Source organism: Aquarana catesbeiana, linkage group LG06 (assembly GCF_042186555.1).
Source record: "Aquarana catesbeiana isolate 2022-GZ linkage group LG06, ASM4218655v1, whole genome shotgun sequence".
In the NCBI taxonomy this organism is placed as follows: domain Eukaryota; kingdom Metazoa; phylum Chordata; class Amphibia; order Anura; family Ranidae; genus Aquarana; species Aquarana catesbeiana.
Window position 1 is genome coordinate 341,457,550 of NC_133329.1, and position 16,205 is coordinate 341,473,754.

The 16,205-nt window shown below is 44.9% G+C and overlaps 1 protein-coding gene across 4 annotated transcripts in view; it reads right to left on the reverse strand.

Moving 5' to 3' along the window:
- MYO3B (myosin IIIB) overlaps positions 1-16,205 on the reverse strand; it is a 635,651-nt gene that overhangs the window by 82,104 nt on the left and 537,342 nt on the right. For all 4 annotated transcript variants that reach the window (XM_073633937.1, XM_073633938.1, XM_073633935.1 and 1 more), the window contains exon 31: positions 11,865-11,964. In XM_073633937.1, coding sequence (XP_073490038.1) covers positions 11,865-11,964 — 100 coding nt within the window. The remainder of the gene's footprint in view (positions 1-11,864; positions 11,965-16,205) is intronic.

A 16,205-nucleotide genomic window follows, 5' to 3' on the forward strand; every position in this document is an offset into this window, starting at 1 on the left:
ACGTGGGGTTCCCCCTAAATTCCATACCAGACCCCTCAGGTCTGGTATGGATTTTAAGGGGAACCCCGCGCCAAAAAAAAAAAAAAAAACAGCGTGGGGTCCCCCCAAAAATCCATACCAGACCCTTATCCGAGCATGCAACCTGGCAGGCCGCAGGAAAAGAGGGGGGGACGAGAGTGCGGCCCCCCCTCCTGAACCATACCAGGCCACATGCCCTCAACATTGGGAGTGCTTTGGGGTAGCCCCCCAAAACACCTTGTCCCCATGTTGATGAGGACAAGGGCCTCATCCCCACAACCCTGGCCGGTGGTTGTGGGGGTCTGCGGGCGGGGGGCTTATCGGAATCTGGAAGCCCCCTTTAACAAGGGGACCCCCAGATCCCGGCCCCCCCCCCCCGTGTGAAATGGTAAGGGGGTACTTACCCCTACCATTTCACTAAAAAACTGTCAAAAATGTTAAAAATGACAAGAGACAGTTTTTGACAATTCCTTTATTTAAATACTTCTTCTTTCTTCTATCTTCCTTCATCTTCTTCTTCTTCTGGTTCTTCCGGCTCTTTAGGTTCTTCCTCCGGCATTCTCGTCCAGCATCTCCTCCGCGGCGTCTTCTATCTTCTTCTCCTCAGGCCGCTCCGCACCCATGGCATGGGGGGAGGCTCCCGCTCTTCTCTTCATCTTCTTCTTCATCCTCTTCTCTTCTTCCTTCTTCTCTTCTTCATTTTCTTCTCCGGGCCGCTCCGCACCCATGCTGGCATGGAGGGAGGCTCCCGCTCTGTGACGGAGTCTCCTCGTCTGACGGTTCTTAAATAATGGGGGGCGGGGCCACCCGGTGACCCCGCCCCCCTCTGACGCACGGTGACTTGTCATGTCCCGTGCGTCAGAGGGGGCGGGGTCACTGGGTGGCCCCGCCCCCCGTTATTTAAGAACCGTCAGACGAGGAGACGCCATCACACAGCGGGAGCCTCCCTCCATGCCAGCATGGATGCGGAGCGGCCCGGAGAAGAAAATGAAGAAGAGAAGAAGAGAAGAAGGAAGAAGAGAAGAGGATGAAGAAGAAGATGAAGAGAAGAGCGGGAGCCTCCCCCCATGCCATGGGTGTGGAGCGGCCCGAGGAGAAGAAGATAGAAGACGCCGCGGAGGAGATGCTGGACGAGAACGCCGGAGGAAGAACCAGAAGAGCCAGAAGAACCAGAAGAAGATGAAGGAAGATAGAAGAAAGAAGAAGCATTTAAATAAAGGAATTCAGGAGGGGGGGCCGCACTCTCGCCCCCCCCCTCTTTTCCTGCGGCCTGCCAGGTTGCGTGCTCGGATAAGGGTCTGGTATGGATTTTTGGGGGGACCCCACGCCGTTTTTTTTTTTGGCGCGGGGTTCCCCTTAAAATCCATACCAGACCTGAAGGGTCTGGTATGGAATTTAGGGGGAACCCCACGTAATTTTTTAAAAAATTTTGGCCAGGGTTCCCCTTAATATCCATACCAGACCTGAAGGGCCTGGTATGGAATTTAGGGGGACTCCCACGTCATTTTTTTTTTTTAATTTTGGTTCGGGGTTTCCCTGTGTTGAATTCCCATGCCGTTTTTATCAATGAACTTCTATGTGAATTGTCGGCAATGCAATAGCCGCGGGTAGTTTTAAATGGAATTTTTCCTTCGAAATGTCATTTTGCTGTCAGACTGTTCTAAACACAGGAAACATGCGCCCCTTTACAGGCATACTATAGACACCCCCCAGCTACGAAATTTAAAGGGATATTACACTTTTATTGTTTGACTTTAAGCATTATTAAAATCACTGCTCCTGAAAAAACGGCCGTTTTTAAAACTTTTTTTTGCATTGATCCATGTCCCCTGGGGCAGGACCCGGGTCCCCAAACACTTTTTATGACAATAACTTGCATATACGCCTTTAAAATTAGCACTTTTGATTTCTCCCATAGACTTTTAAAGGGTGTTCTGCGGCATTCGAATTTGCCGCGAACACCCCAAATTGTTCGCTGTTCGGCGAACTTGCGAACAGCCAATGTTCGAGTCGAACATGAGTTCGACTCGAACTCGAAGCTCATCCCTAATCTCTAGTCAAAGTTTTAAGCAGGACAAAGATAATGTGATCTTTACTTCTGCAACCATGGATTGTAAGTAAGAAAATTGCTTGATTCCCCCTTCAACACAGTCAGTGTTGATGGAGGTATCCCCTACAGCAGTGCTACTGTGTTCTCCCAGCGGAGGTCACAGGGAGCTATCAGAGCACAGTGGTTACTGTTAGCGGCTATAGCCGCTGGCAATAATGGCATGCTAAAAATCTGACATGCTGGTTGTACCCAAGTCGATCGAAAGATTGACTTAAGTACAATCAGCCTGCCTATAGATGGATTGAATCTTGGCTGGTCCCTGCCGAAATAACCGTGATTTGATCCATCTATGGTCAGCTTTAATTTTGAATAAAAACCATGGCTCCTGCTGCTCTCACTGAGTCCAGTGAGGAGGGAGAGAGAAAGAGAAGCGCCGCTGCTCTTGGGCACAGAGCTGGATTGAGATCGGGCTCAGGTAAGTATTTAGGGGGCGGGGGGCAGAGAATGCCTTAAAGTGGATGTAAACCCTCACATATACCCAATGAAGTGGACAGCCTCAGATGATACACAGGGATGAAACAAATCCTCCTACATAACTTTTACATGTATATCTGCTGTCTTCAGCTTTATATACTGTTTAGAAAGTGCACATTGTGTTAGTGTCATTCAGCAGTAGCAGTGTAGTGTTGGATTATCCTGGGAGACTGATTGGAGGAAAGGCACACACCCTCCTCCACATAGGCAGAGACTTTCAGAGCTGTGCTGTGAGTAGAGCAGCTTTCTGCTAATCTATTTATAGCACCCACCTGACATGAAATTCAGGCTGGTTTTATCACATGTGTTGGAGAACTTGTCTAAAGTTATCAGGCTGATAACAGAAGAACGGAGCAGGAGAAAGCCACTGGACTTAGTGCTTCGAAGAGAGATCAGAAAACACTGCTGATATATGTGCCCAGCTTAAATTTCATGAATCAGGTTTACATTCACTTTAAAGGGATTGTAAACCTTTGTGTTTTTTCACCTTAATGCATGCCCCCCAGCCCCCCTGTTTTACTTACCTGAACCTTTGAACTTGACCCACGGGGATGCGCTGTCTCTTTGCCCGGGGTTCTTGATTGGATAGATTGATAGCAGCGCAGCCATCGGCTCCCGCTGCCGTCAATCAAATCCAATTTACGCGAGCACCGGGGCCGAGTCCTGCATTCGACCTCTATGGACGCCGAATGCTGGACTCGGGAGTGCGCCCGCAAGGTAACCCCCTCGGGGAAGAGCTTCTCCGAGGGGGTTATCAAATGTGGGGAGGAGCTGCGAGAGCCGCCGGGGAATCCCAGGAGGGCAGGTTCGGGGCCACTCTGTGCAAAACGAGCTGCACAGTGGAGGTAAGTATGATAGGTTTGTTATTATTATTTTTTTTAATTTTACCTTTACAATCACTTTAAGGTAAAAAATCTTTAGCCTTTACAACCACTTTAATCAACAAACAGTTTTTTCTTTTTTAAACTGAATGATTATTGTGTATCACAATTAAACAAAAGATTATCCAGCACACTTACCGACCAGCCTGCAAAACAACCAAATTGGTCCAGGTTATCGTGTATCCCTTATACAGCGGCTTGGATATAAATGCAGTTTATTTTAATTTTGATATAGTATTAATATTCTTATTTATCTATAGCATGCAATTTTGATTATGTTCTCATTACTTTTGATCTTAATTCTTTATATTGCGCTACCCAGCAGAGGCTCCCTGCAGAAAGTTTTGTACTATGTGTGATTAGTGCTAGAGGCAAGAACAAATCGGAAACTGTTTTAAATTGGATCTCAGCACTAAAACACATTAATTAGCAACATTTTAAAACAATGAAATATATACAAAAGTAACATTTTAGGTATTGCATTTGTTAGATAGATATGCAGTGTGGATAGAGCAACTGTTGCATCCTACCAATATTGACCCAGCTGTAGCTGTAACCTAGAAAATACCAGAGCTGCAGACACCATAACTATGCTGTACTTGCAGTACCATGGCATTATACAAGAGAAAAAGTAGAGCTGTCGCTCATTGTAAACAATCAAGTTTTGTCTTTTGAGGGCAAAAAAGTCTTTATAAATCGTATTCCAAGGTCAAAGAGGACACATCATAAGAAAAAACCTGTACAAGGACCGTCACCCCGATAGACCTAAAGCTGGTCATAGATGGATCGAATCTAGGCCAGGTCAGCAGGGACTACTGCAGGGGTAGGCAACCTTAAAGAGTTGGAGATCTACCTGAACAACATGGGAGAAGTCAAAGATCACTGGGCACAGTCGCCTCCTCACACCTGATTTAAACCTCTAATTGAAGTACTATTGTGTTGCAATCGCGTGCATTGCAGGGCAATCACGGGTATTAAATCAGGGGGTGAGGAGGCAACATATCACCTCCTTATCACCAGTCGAACACACTAAAATCGCTATTCAGAGGAGTAGCAGTGCCTGCTGCACTAGTGAATGAGCCCTTAGTTGCGTTTGGCAGCAGCACCCTTGAAGCTTGTTCACATGTAAAGTTGGGGGGGGGGACCCTGTCAGCAGCCAAAGGTGTACACATGCTGCAGCAGGAATTAAACCCCCTATTTCTTTTGGTGGGTGCTACCGCCTGCCAATCGCAACCCTTTAAGTAAATGAGGTCACTCTGCAAGTGCCCTACAACGACATACTTCTGCGGGGTCCATGGGGTTAACCACTTGCTGCCCGCCATATAGCAAAATGACGTCAGCAAAGTGGTTGTGTTATCCTGACCGGGCGTCATATGACATGGTCAGGATAACAAGCCGCTGCACACCCCCGGGGGCACGCATCGCGGCCATCGTTGTTGCGGCGCATCAGTCTGACACACCGCACCTCCGATCTAGGTAAAGAGTCTCTGACCGAGACTCTTTACCTAGATCGGAGGTCTGACAGAGACTCTTTACCACATGATCAGCCGTGTCCAATCACAGCTGATCATGATGTAAACAGGAAGAGCCGTTTATCGGCTTTTCCTCACTCGCTACCTCACTATCAGTGCCCATCCATGACCATCAGTGCCACCCATAAGTACCCATCAGTGCAGCCTTTCAGTGGCCATCTGTGCCGCCTATGAGTGCCCATCTGTGCCGCCTATGAGTGCCCATCAGTGATGCATATCAGTGCCACCTATCAGTGCTCATCAGTGCCGCCTATCAGTGCCCATCAGTGTCGCATATCAGTGCCCATCATCAGTGCCCATCAGTGCCACCTCATCCATGCTCATCAGTGCCACCTTATCAGTGCCCAGCAGTGCAGCCTCATCCGTGCCCATCAGTGAAGGAGAAAACGTACTTATTTACAACATTTTATAACAAAAACAAAGAAAAACTTTTTTTTTTCAAAATTTTCAGTCTTTTTTTATTTGTTTAGCAAAAAATAAAAACCGCAGAGGTGATAAAATACCACCAAAAGAAAGCTCATTTGTGGGAAGAAAATGATAAAAATCTTGTTTGGGTACAGCGTAGCATGACCGTGCAATTGTCATTTAAACAGCGACAGCTCTGAAAGCTGAAAATTGGCTTGGGCAGGAAGGGGGGAAAGTGCCCTGTATTGAAGTGGTTATAGTTTGCTGTACCGCACAAGGTGGCAGGGCACTTGCAGAGTGGCCTCATCCACTTGAATGGATCATGCTTAGCAAGTGCTACACCCACTAACCACGACTGGGCGTATAACTTCTGCTGCGGCAGAGACATGTGTACACCCCTGACCACTGCAGCTAAAAGGGGTGTGGTTGGGGTGGGGGTGATAAAACACATATTAACTATGGGGTTTTACCACCCCCAAAACTGCAAATGTAAATGAACCCTTACTGTTTTTAGCCCCCTATAGGGCTGTTTTCACACTGATGTCCTGCGGTTTACCTGTACCGTGGGTGCAGCGCAGTGCATCTGCAACTTTCCTTGGTTAGCTGTGCATTGCCATAGACTTCTATTATATCCTGTCGGTGTGTTGCACTTTCTGAAAGCGCACCAAAACTTCGGCATTCAGAAAGTGAACCAAACCTGCAGTATATAGAAGTCTATGGCAAAGCGCAGGAAAGCTGCAGGCACACTGCACTGCACCCGTGGTGTGGGTAAACCACAGCAGCCTGTGAAAGCAGCCTTATACTATTATGCCCAGAGTATCACTTCACACTGACCTGAAGATCTCTTCTTTCCTGCTGCTGGCACCACTCTGGAGAACGCTAGTCGGGATAAGAGGTGGAGTGCAGTTGGTATCACTCTGCATGAGACAGGAACTAGCACTACAGAGGAGACATCGGCTTATGCGGCTCTTCTGCCTACTACAGCTCCAACTTTACAAGTAGTCTCTCTGCATTGCACTCTGTTTGATGCTTTGGAATGGTGGGTCAGCAAGCCCAGACTGCGATCTACCAGTCACCTGTCCGAGATCTACTGGTAGATCACGATCTACTGGCTTGCTTTACACAGGCTGCTATACAATTCCAGTTATGCTATGTGCATTTTATTTCCCTACATTCTTCTACAGACTGTTACACTTACCTTTTTTGTCAACAGCTATAAAGTTTTATACTTTTCAGGGCTCAAAATTTCACATCCTGAGCTACTAGCCAGGCCTTAACCGCTTGCCGACCGCCTCACGCAGATATACTGCGGCAGAAGGGCTTGTACAGGCAGAATCACGTACCTGTACGTTCCCCCTTAAGAGGCGGCCAGCGGGCAAGCTCCGTGAGTCAGGTCGCGGGTCCCGCGGACTCGATCGCCGCGGGAATACCCGCGATCGCCTCACGGGGAGGAAGAACGGGGAGATGCTAATGTAAACAAGCATCTCCCCGTTCTGCCTAGTGACAGTGTCACTATTCTCTGCTCCCTGTCATCGGAGCAGAGATCAGTGACGTGTCACACACAGCCATGCCCCTCACAGTTAGAAACACGCCCCTAGGACACACTTAACCCCTACACTGCCACCTAGTGGTTAACCCCTTAACTGCCAGTGTCATTTACACAGGAATCAGTGCATTTGTATAGTACTGATTGCTGTATAAATGACAATGGTCCCAAAAATGTGTCAAAAATGTTCGATGTGTCCGCCATAATGTCGCAGTCACAATAAAAATCACTGATCGCCACCATTTAAAAAAAAAAAAAAATTATTAATAAAAATGCCATAAAACTATCCCCTATTTTGTAAACGCTATAACTTTTGCGCAAACCGATCAATAATCGCTTATTGCGATTTTTTTTACCAAAAATATGTAGAAGAATACGTATTGGCCTAAACTGAGGATAAAAAAAAAAATTTTATATATTTTTTGGGGGATATTTATTATAGCAAAAAGTAAAAAATAATGCGTTTTTTTCAAAATTGTTGCTCTTTTTTTGTTTATAGCGCAAAAAATAAAAAACGCAGGGGTGATCAAATACCACCAAAAGAAAGCTCTATTTGTGGGAAAAAAAGGACGTAAATTTTGTTTGGGAGCCACGTCGCACGACCACGCAATTGTCAGTTAAAACGACGCAGTGCTGAATCGCAAAAAGTGCTCTGGTCAGGAAGGAGATAAATTCTTCCGGGGCTGAAGTGGTTAAGAGTTACTCGCCACCAGTTGCTCCACCCAACCCCTACCCAGCCCCACCCCTAATTCCGCCCCTAAACACTCCCTCCTAAATTATCTCATGAAATGACACTGTTAAATTTTTTATGCAGAATTATGCCGCGTATACACGAGCGGACTTTTCGACCGGACTGGTCCGATGGACCGAGTCCGGCGGACAATTCGACCGTTTGTGGGCTTCATCGGACTTGCAGCGGACTTTTTCGGTCGAAAATCTGACGGACTTTAGATTTGGAACTTGTTTCAAATCTTTACTTCAGAACTCTGCCGGACCCAGTTCCTATCGAAAAGTCTGCTCGTCTGTATGCTAGTCCGACGGACGAAAACCGACGCTAGGGCAGCTATTGGCTACTGGCTATCAACTTCCTTATTTTAGTCTGGTCGTACGTCATCACGTACGAATCCGTCGGACTTTGGTGTGATCGTGTGTAGGCAAGTCCGTTTGTTTGGAAAGTCCGTCGGAAGTTCGCCGAAAGGCCGTCGGACCAGTCCGGTTGAAAAGTCCGCTCGTGTGTAGGCGGCATTAAGTTACAAAAATAAATATTAACAACAACAAAAACCTATTAACATAAAGCATATTTCATTGATCTGACTGTGATAAATAAAATAAGGATAAAATATGATTGGCTACTATAGGCACTGTACACAAGCCTTGTTAAGGAAATATTTTAATGCTATATTTAATATAGCATTATAAAAAATTAAACCAATTAATGACACTTTTACTGATTTAGGATGCAGAGAGACTTACAGCGGCACACAGCAGTGGACAGGGGAGCGGGAGCCACCCAAAAAAACTTTTTCTATTAACAAGCTGGTGATTGGTTGCTAGGCGGTCCGAGGAACCAATCACCAGCTTGTTAATAGGAAAAGTAAACTTTGGCAGCTCCCGCCCATCCCCCCTCCCTGCCCCACCCCCAGCTCATCTAGTTCTTTGCCAACTCCCACTGTATGCCAGACACTACTTAGAGAATAACAGGGGGCAGAGGCTGGAAGGAGAATCGACTCCCGTTCAACCCTTCCTGCCAGCTGTGCCCGCTCTCCCCTCCGAGCGGCTCCACACTCGCCCTCAGCTTGCCTAATGTGAGCAGACAAGTGGAAATTTTGAGGGCTGCTTTATACAACTAGAAAGTATACAGACACAAAATAAATATCACCTTGTATAATCATATGTTTATAACCCCCTGCAGTAAGGTATTTGCCAACCAATCTTACAGAAAAACCCAGAATAAATGTTTCTAAAGACCGGCATTGGGCTTATTTACTAAGGCAAATAGCCATCGTACTTTACAAGTGCAGTTACCCCAGAGCTTAGTAAATGAGGTGAAGCTCCACTTTGCAAAGAATACCCAATCACATGCAAGGAAAATAATGAAAAAAAAAAAAAAAAGCATTGTTTGCTTAAACATGATTGGATAATGGAATTATGTAATGGAAGTTAGCAGAGCTTCCCCTCATTTACTAAGCTCTGGAGCAATTGTACTTGCAAAGTGCACAGTCTATTTGTGATTTTCTGATTACCATTACAAGATCATTTTACAAAATTGCTTATCATGTGACTGGCGGGAGTTGCTCGGGCAGAAAGACAGATAATATCACAAATATAAAAAAATATTGTCCATAGCAAAACTGCTGTTTCTTTAACCGCTTCAGCCCCAGAAGATTTTACCCCCTTCCTGACCAGAGCACTTTTTGTGATTTGGCACTACGTCGCTTTAACTGACAATTGCGCGGTTGTGCGATGTTGCACCCAAACAAAATTGACGTCTTTTTTTTCCACAAATAGCGCTTTCTTTTGATGGTATTTGACCACCTTGTTATTTTTTGCGCTATAAACAAAAAAAGAGCGTCAATTTTGAAAAAAAAACACATTGTTTTTCACTTTTTGCTATAATAAATATCCCCCCAAAAATAGATAAAAAAACTATTTTTTCCCTCAGTTTAGACCAATATGTATTCTTCTACATATTTTTGGTAAAAAAAATCGCAATAAGCGTATATTGATTGGTTTGCGCAAACGTTATAGCGTTTACAAAATAGGGGATAGTTTTATGGCATTTTTATTTTTTTAAATTAGTAATGGCGATGATCTGCGATTTTTATGGGGACTGCGACATTATGGCGGACACATCGGACACTATTTTGGGACCATTGTCATTTATACAGTGATCAGTGCTATAAAAATGCACTGATTACTGTGGAAACGACACTGGCAGTGAAGGGGTTAACCACTAGGGGGCGACAAAGGGGTTAAGTGTGTTCTAGGGAGTGATTCTAACTGTGGGGGGGATGGGCTTCAAGTCACATGACAGCAATCACTGCTTCCGATGACAGGGAGTGATGATCTCTGTCATGACACAAACCAGAACGGGAAAATGCCTTATTTACATAGGCACTTGCCCGTTCTGAGGCTCCGTGACACGATAGGCGGGAGGTCACGCTGTACGGTGTGTGCGTGCCTGCTATCCCCGCTCTTATAGGGGATGTACAGGTATGCCCATTTGCCCACTGCTGCCATTGTGCCCACGTATAACGGCGTGCAGCGGTTGGAAAGTGGTTAAACACTTCCCGACCGCAATACATATGTATACGTTCCAGTTTGCAAGTGGTTTACTGGGATTCTGGCTGAAGATATCAGCTATAACCCCGGTATTGGTTTTTTTTCAGCCGGCGAATGGCTTTCTCTGGAGTAGAGTAGAGTTCAATTTGATAACCTCTATGGGCTTAGAGGACCGGAGCGACGTCATGACGTCACTTTCAGTCCAGGGTGGAGGCAAACAATAAGCAAAAGATTTTGGGATTTTTTGCTTTTAAAAGTAAAGAAAAGACTTCGGGTCTTTTTGACCCCAGATCTCTGCATAAAGAGGACCTGTCATCCGTATTTCTATTACAAGGGATGTTTACATTTATTGTAATAGGAATAAAAGTGAAAAAAATAAAAATTAAAGGTGTAAAAATAAAAAATTAAACATTTAAAGCACCCCATTCCTCCGTGCTCACACACAGAAGCAAACGCATACTTAAGTCGCGCATGCATATGTAAACTTTTTTTGCACCAGACATGTGAGGTATCGCTGTGAATGTTAGAGCAAGAGCAATAATTCTAGCGCTAGACCTCCTCTTTCATGTTATACAAAAAAATTGTTGTATATATTGTGTTTTTTTTTTTTTTTAATCATTAAAATTTATTTTATCCCAAATGTGTTCTATCGGGTTAAGGTCAGGACTTTGTGCAGGCCAGTCAAGTTCCTCCACCCCAAACTAGCTCATCCATGTCTTTATGAACCTGGCTTTGTTCACTGGTCCAAATCATTTGGTGGAGGGGGGATTATGGTGTGGGGTTGTTTTTCAGGGGTTGGGCTTGGCCCCTTAGTTCAAGTGAAGGAAACTCTTAAGGCATCAGTACACCAAGACATTTTGGACAATTTCAATGAAGGATGGACCCTTCCTGTTCCAACATGACTGCACACCACTGCACAAACAAGGTCCACAAAGACATGGATGAGCGAGTTTGGGGTGGAGGAACTTAACTGGTCTGCACAGAGTCCTGACCTCAACCTGATAGAACACCTGTGGGATAAATTAGAGCGGAGACTGCGAGGCAGGCCTTTTCATCCAACATTAGTGCCTGAGCTCACAAATGCGCTTCTGGAAGAATGGTCAAACATTCCTATAGACACACTCCTAAACCTTGTGGACAGCCTTCCCAGAAGAGTTGAAACTGCAAAGGGTGAGCCAACTCAATATTGAACCCTACGGACTAAGACTGGGATGCCATTAAAGTTTATGTAAAGGCAGGTGTCCCAATACTTTTGACAATATAGTGTATGTGCTAACTAGGAATGAACTCAGGTGTATTCGGATCCTCGTCTATACCCACTGGAGCAAGCCTGCCAGGAAGCTGTCACTGTACTGGACATATCATAAGTGGCAGAGGCATTCCCTGCCCATCAGCATGATTGGCCAAGTACTAGTGAAATCTTCTTGGCGGGCTCACTCAGGAGGGTTCGGACTAGAATCTGAACATGACCAACCTCATCACTACATTGGAGACGACATAGCAATGAGCCAGTTGGAAATGGTTCTGGTTTATTCTCTGTTATGCATGCAGTGACATAGAGGCATAGGGTACTGTATCAGCATCGTATAATGATTATAGAAGACTGTGTACTGTACCTGTACTTCTGCAAGATCCAAAATAATTTGAATAACGATTGTTTACAATGACTTCTGAATCATTCTTATTGGTCACTATACTTGGACAGACATCCAAATCCTTAAAACAGATGCAAGAAAAAAACAAAGAAATGTAGATTGTTATTTGAAAAAATGATCAGATGATCAGGCAGATTACAAGAATGACATCTGTAGTATTGTAGCCATTTTACCATATTAAACAATACCATGAAGTAATAGATTAATTTAAGGTGCTATACTGATCATCCATAACTTTATCACCACCCACCTAAATTTTGAGTAGGTCCCCCAAAACAACCCTGAACCGTTGAGGCATGGACTCCAATAGATCTCTGAAGGTATGGTGTGGTATATGGCACTAAGTCGTCCATATGAGATCCTTTAAGTCTTGTAAATTGTGAGGTGCACCTCAATGAATCGTATTTGTTTTTCCAGCACATTCAAAAGATGACCGATTAGATTGAGATCTGGAGAATTTGGAGGCCAAGTCAACAACTTAAACTCATTGTTGTGTTCCAATGTAATAAAGTGTCATGTTCTAGGATACAACACTAATGTTTTTTTTATTTAAGTTTTTCGTTAATACAGAAGGAACCAGATCTATTCCTAGAAGTTTCGTAGATCTGTATGGTATTGAACAAGAGGTTGCAATAGAAACATCAATATGAGTTTGGTGATGTATAATGTTTGTGCACAAATGTAATGAACACCATATAATGTTCTTGTGAATTATTTCAACCATGGTTAATGACAACTTTGAATGGACGTCCTTTAATGAAAATCCACGTGGTGATAATTAATTAAGTAATATGAGCTCAATTAATAAGGGTAATAAAAGTGCACTCATGAATAACAGAAATAATGGCCATATGTTTTGTTGTTTGTGGAAAGTGTTGGTTAAATGTGTTTGTTGCTAACTATTTGTTACTTTCTAGGAAGGAACGGTAAAAATATCACACTAAATACCTTTTATTTTGTTTAGTTCCTAGACAATATTAAACAGCATCAATCCACCTGTCTGATATGGTTTGATGTCCAAGAACTAAAGATGAAGATTACAGTCAAACTAAATCATTTATGTTGTTTTTGTTGTTATTTTTATGCAATATGCAAATGTACTGAAAGTTTTCATTGGAACTGATTGTAAACCAGAGCAGCTAATACTCTCAATGCTGCATAATAGATTTATAAGGGTTTCCTCTGATTGAGTTGAATATAAAATGATATAGAACAAATAATGTTTGAATATTGACAGCAAGATTGTTTTGATATCTGGAATTATATAATACTTGGAATGGTTTGAAGGGTGTAAGAATACCCAAACATTTACATATTGTTATTTTCTGTGTATATGTAAGCTACATTATGGCAGCATCTACTTCTGTATATTCTGACATAATTATTTTGGTGGAACTGTAAGGCATTACCACTGTGGGTGTGTGTTTGGGGTTTTACATAAAGTACATTTTCCTGCATGATTGACAGTTTAAATTTAAAGTAATCATTTTGTTTTTCAAGGAAAAAAAGTCTATTTATAACTGTACATTTAGGTTAATATTATTGCACTGAACACAATTTTTAAGTCTATCAACATGAGGTGTTCTAGTGTTATTCTTTGACCACCCTGTTCTATAGGGGTGCGCATCTTCACTGGCCTCACGATTCGATTCGATTACGATTATCAAGTCAACGATTCGATTCGATTCGATTCCGCGATGCATCACGATGCATCACGATTACAGCGCAAGTCCACAGGTGCTCATGGTTTTCATCAAAAAAAATTAAAGTAGTCAGGAGAACTCCATTTTTTTTATTCTATCTGTTCTTAAGAAAAAAAGAGACAGCAGAGGAGCTCCAGGCTCTCTTCCTAAATACTAAAGGAGATGATCAGAGACTGCGGACATGCTACAGGAGATGATCAGAGACTGCGGACATGCTACAGGAGATGATCAGAGACTGCGGACATGCTACAGGAGATGATCAGAGACTGCAGACAGACATGCTACAGGAGATGATCAGAGACTGCAGACAGACATGCTACAGGAGATGATCAGAGACTGCAGACAGACATGCTACAGGAGATGATCAGAGACTGCGGACATGCTACAGGAGATGATCAGAGACTGCGGACATGCTACAGGAGATGATCAGAGACTGCGGACATGCTACAGGAGATGGTCACAGACTGCGGACATGGCACAGGAGATGGTCAGACACTGGGGACATGGCACAGGAGATGGTCAGACACTGGGGACATGGCACAGGAGATGGTCAGACACTGGGGACATGGCACAGGAGATGGTCAGACACTGGGGACATGGCACAGGAGATGGTCAGACACTGGGGACATGGCACAGGAGATGGTCAGACACTGGGGACATGGCACAGGAGATGATCAGACACTGGGGACATGGCACAGGAGATGGTCAGACACTGGGGACATGGCACAGGAGATGGTCAGACACTGGGGACATGGCACAGGAGATGGTCAGACACTGGGGACATGGCACAGGAGATGGTCAGACACTGGGGACATGGCACAGGAGATGGTCAGACACTGGGGACATGGCACAGGAGATGGTCAGACACTGCGGACATGGCACAGGAGATGGTCAGACACTGGGGACATGGCACAGGAGATGGTCAGACACTGCGGACATGGCACAGGAGATGGTCAGACACTGGGGACATGGCACAGGAGATGGTCAGACACTGGGGACATGGCACAGGAGATGGTCAGACACTGGGGACATGGCACAGGAGATGGTCAGACACTGGGGACATGGCACAGGAGATGGTCAGACACTGGGGACATGGCACAGGAGATAGTCAGACACTGGGGACATGGCACAGGAGATGGTCAGACACTGGGGACATGGCACAGGAGATGGTCAGACACTGGGGACATGGCACAGGAGATGGTCAGACACTGGGGACATGGCACAGGAGATGGTCAGACACTGGGGACATGGCACAGGAGATGGTCAGACACTGGGGACATGGCACAGGAGATGGTCAGACACTGCGGACATGGCACAGGAGATGGTCAGACACTGCGGACATGGCACAGGAGATGGTCAGACACTGAGGACATGGCACAGGAGATGGTAAGACACTGGGGACATGGCACAGGAGATGGTCAGACACTGGGGACATGGCACAGGAGATGGTCAGACACTGGGGACATGGCACAGGAGATGGTCAGTCACAGCGCCCTCCCCCCCCCTCCCTACTTACATGCTGCTCTGGCAGCCTGTAATGAGCAGTGGGGCCGGTGTTCTGCCGGTTGTCACATCTCAGGATCTGCAGTGAATTCTCCCGGGAGAGCACTCCGTGCATAAAGCTGTTTTTAGTGTGTGTATATTCCAGTCATGTGACTCTCGGCCGCGCCTCCCTCCTCTCACGTCTCTCCTGATGTCAGCCCCGCCCGCCTCTCTTCCGACCTGATAGCTCCAGTCAGTGGGCGGAGCTGACACCAGGAGAGACTGAGAGGAGGGAGGCGCGGCTGAGAATCACATGACCGGATTATACACACACTAAAAACAGCTTTATGCACGGAGCGCTCTCCCGGGAGGGGGCGGGGCCAGACATCGATTTTTCGGGTCGCATGCATCGATGCCGCATCGGGGACACCCGAATCGCGATGCATCGATGCTGCGATTAATTTCAGCAGCCCTACTGTTCTATACACCTGGTTGAGTTTTCATAAAATTTTCTTGGTAAAGGAAGTTATAAAATAGGTTCTTAGGTTTTGTTTTCTTCAATTCTCCTTGATTGCTTGGGGTGGGACTGGCATGTAGAATACAGTGACACATATGCATGGGCATATTATATGCACATATTGGGATCAGTGTAGACAAGAGCCAGTTAGCCTGCCAGAATGTCTTTAGAGTGTGGAAGGAGATCAAAGTGCATAGAGGAAACACACATGAAGTAGTTTAAAGTTGGGCCTATAATTTGAGACAGAGTAGTGTATAGTTCAGGTGGGGGATGAGTAATATACCTGTAATAATATTTCACCTTTAATGTAGAAAGCTGAGTTTTTCAGTGTTAAGACAGGTCACTAATGATTATCGATTTGCCTGTTCAGAAATCTATAATGGGCTATATGGGCATTGTTGTTAATTAAGGAATGTTGGACTGACATATTTGGTAACATACCTGTCAGGATGTCAACTAGAAGCATATTGGAGAAAGGAGACAAACACTTTTGACAGCAGCAACGGTCTATAAAGTCTTTACCAATGATCAGCAGCTGAACTGTTGGTGCAAGTTTCACCTGTTCTGAGGGTCGAGTACCTGAACTGTTCCATCCGCTAT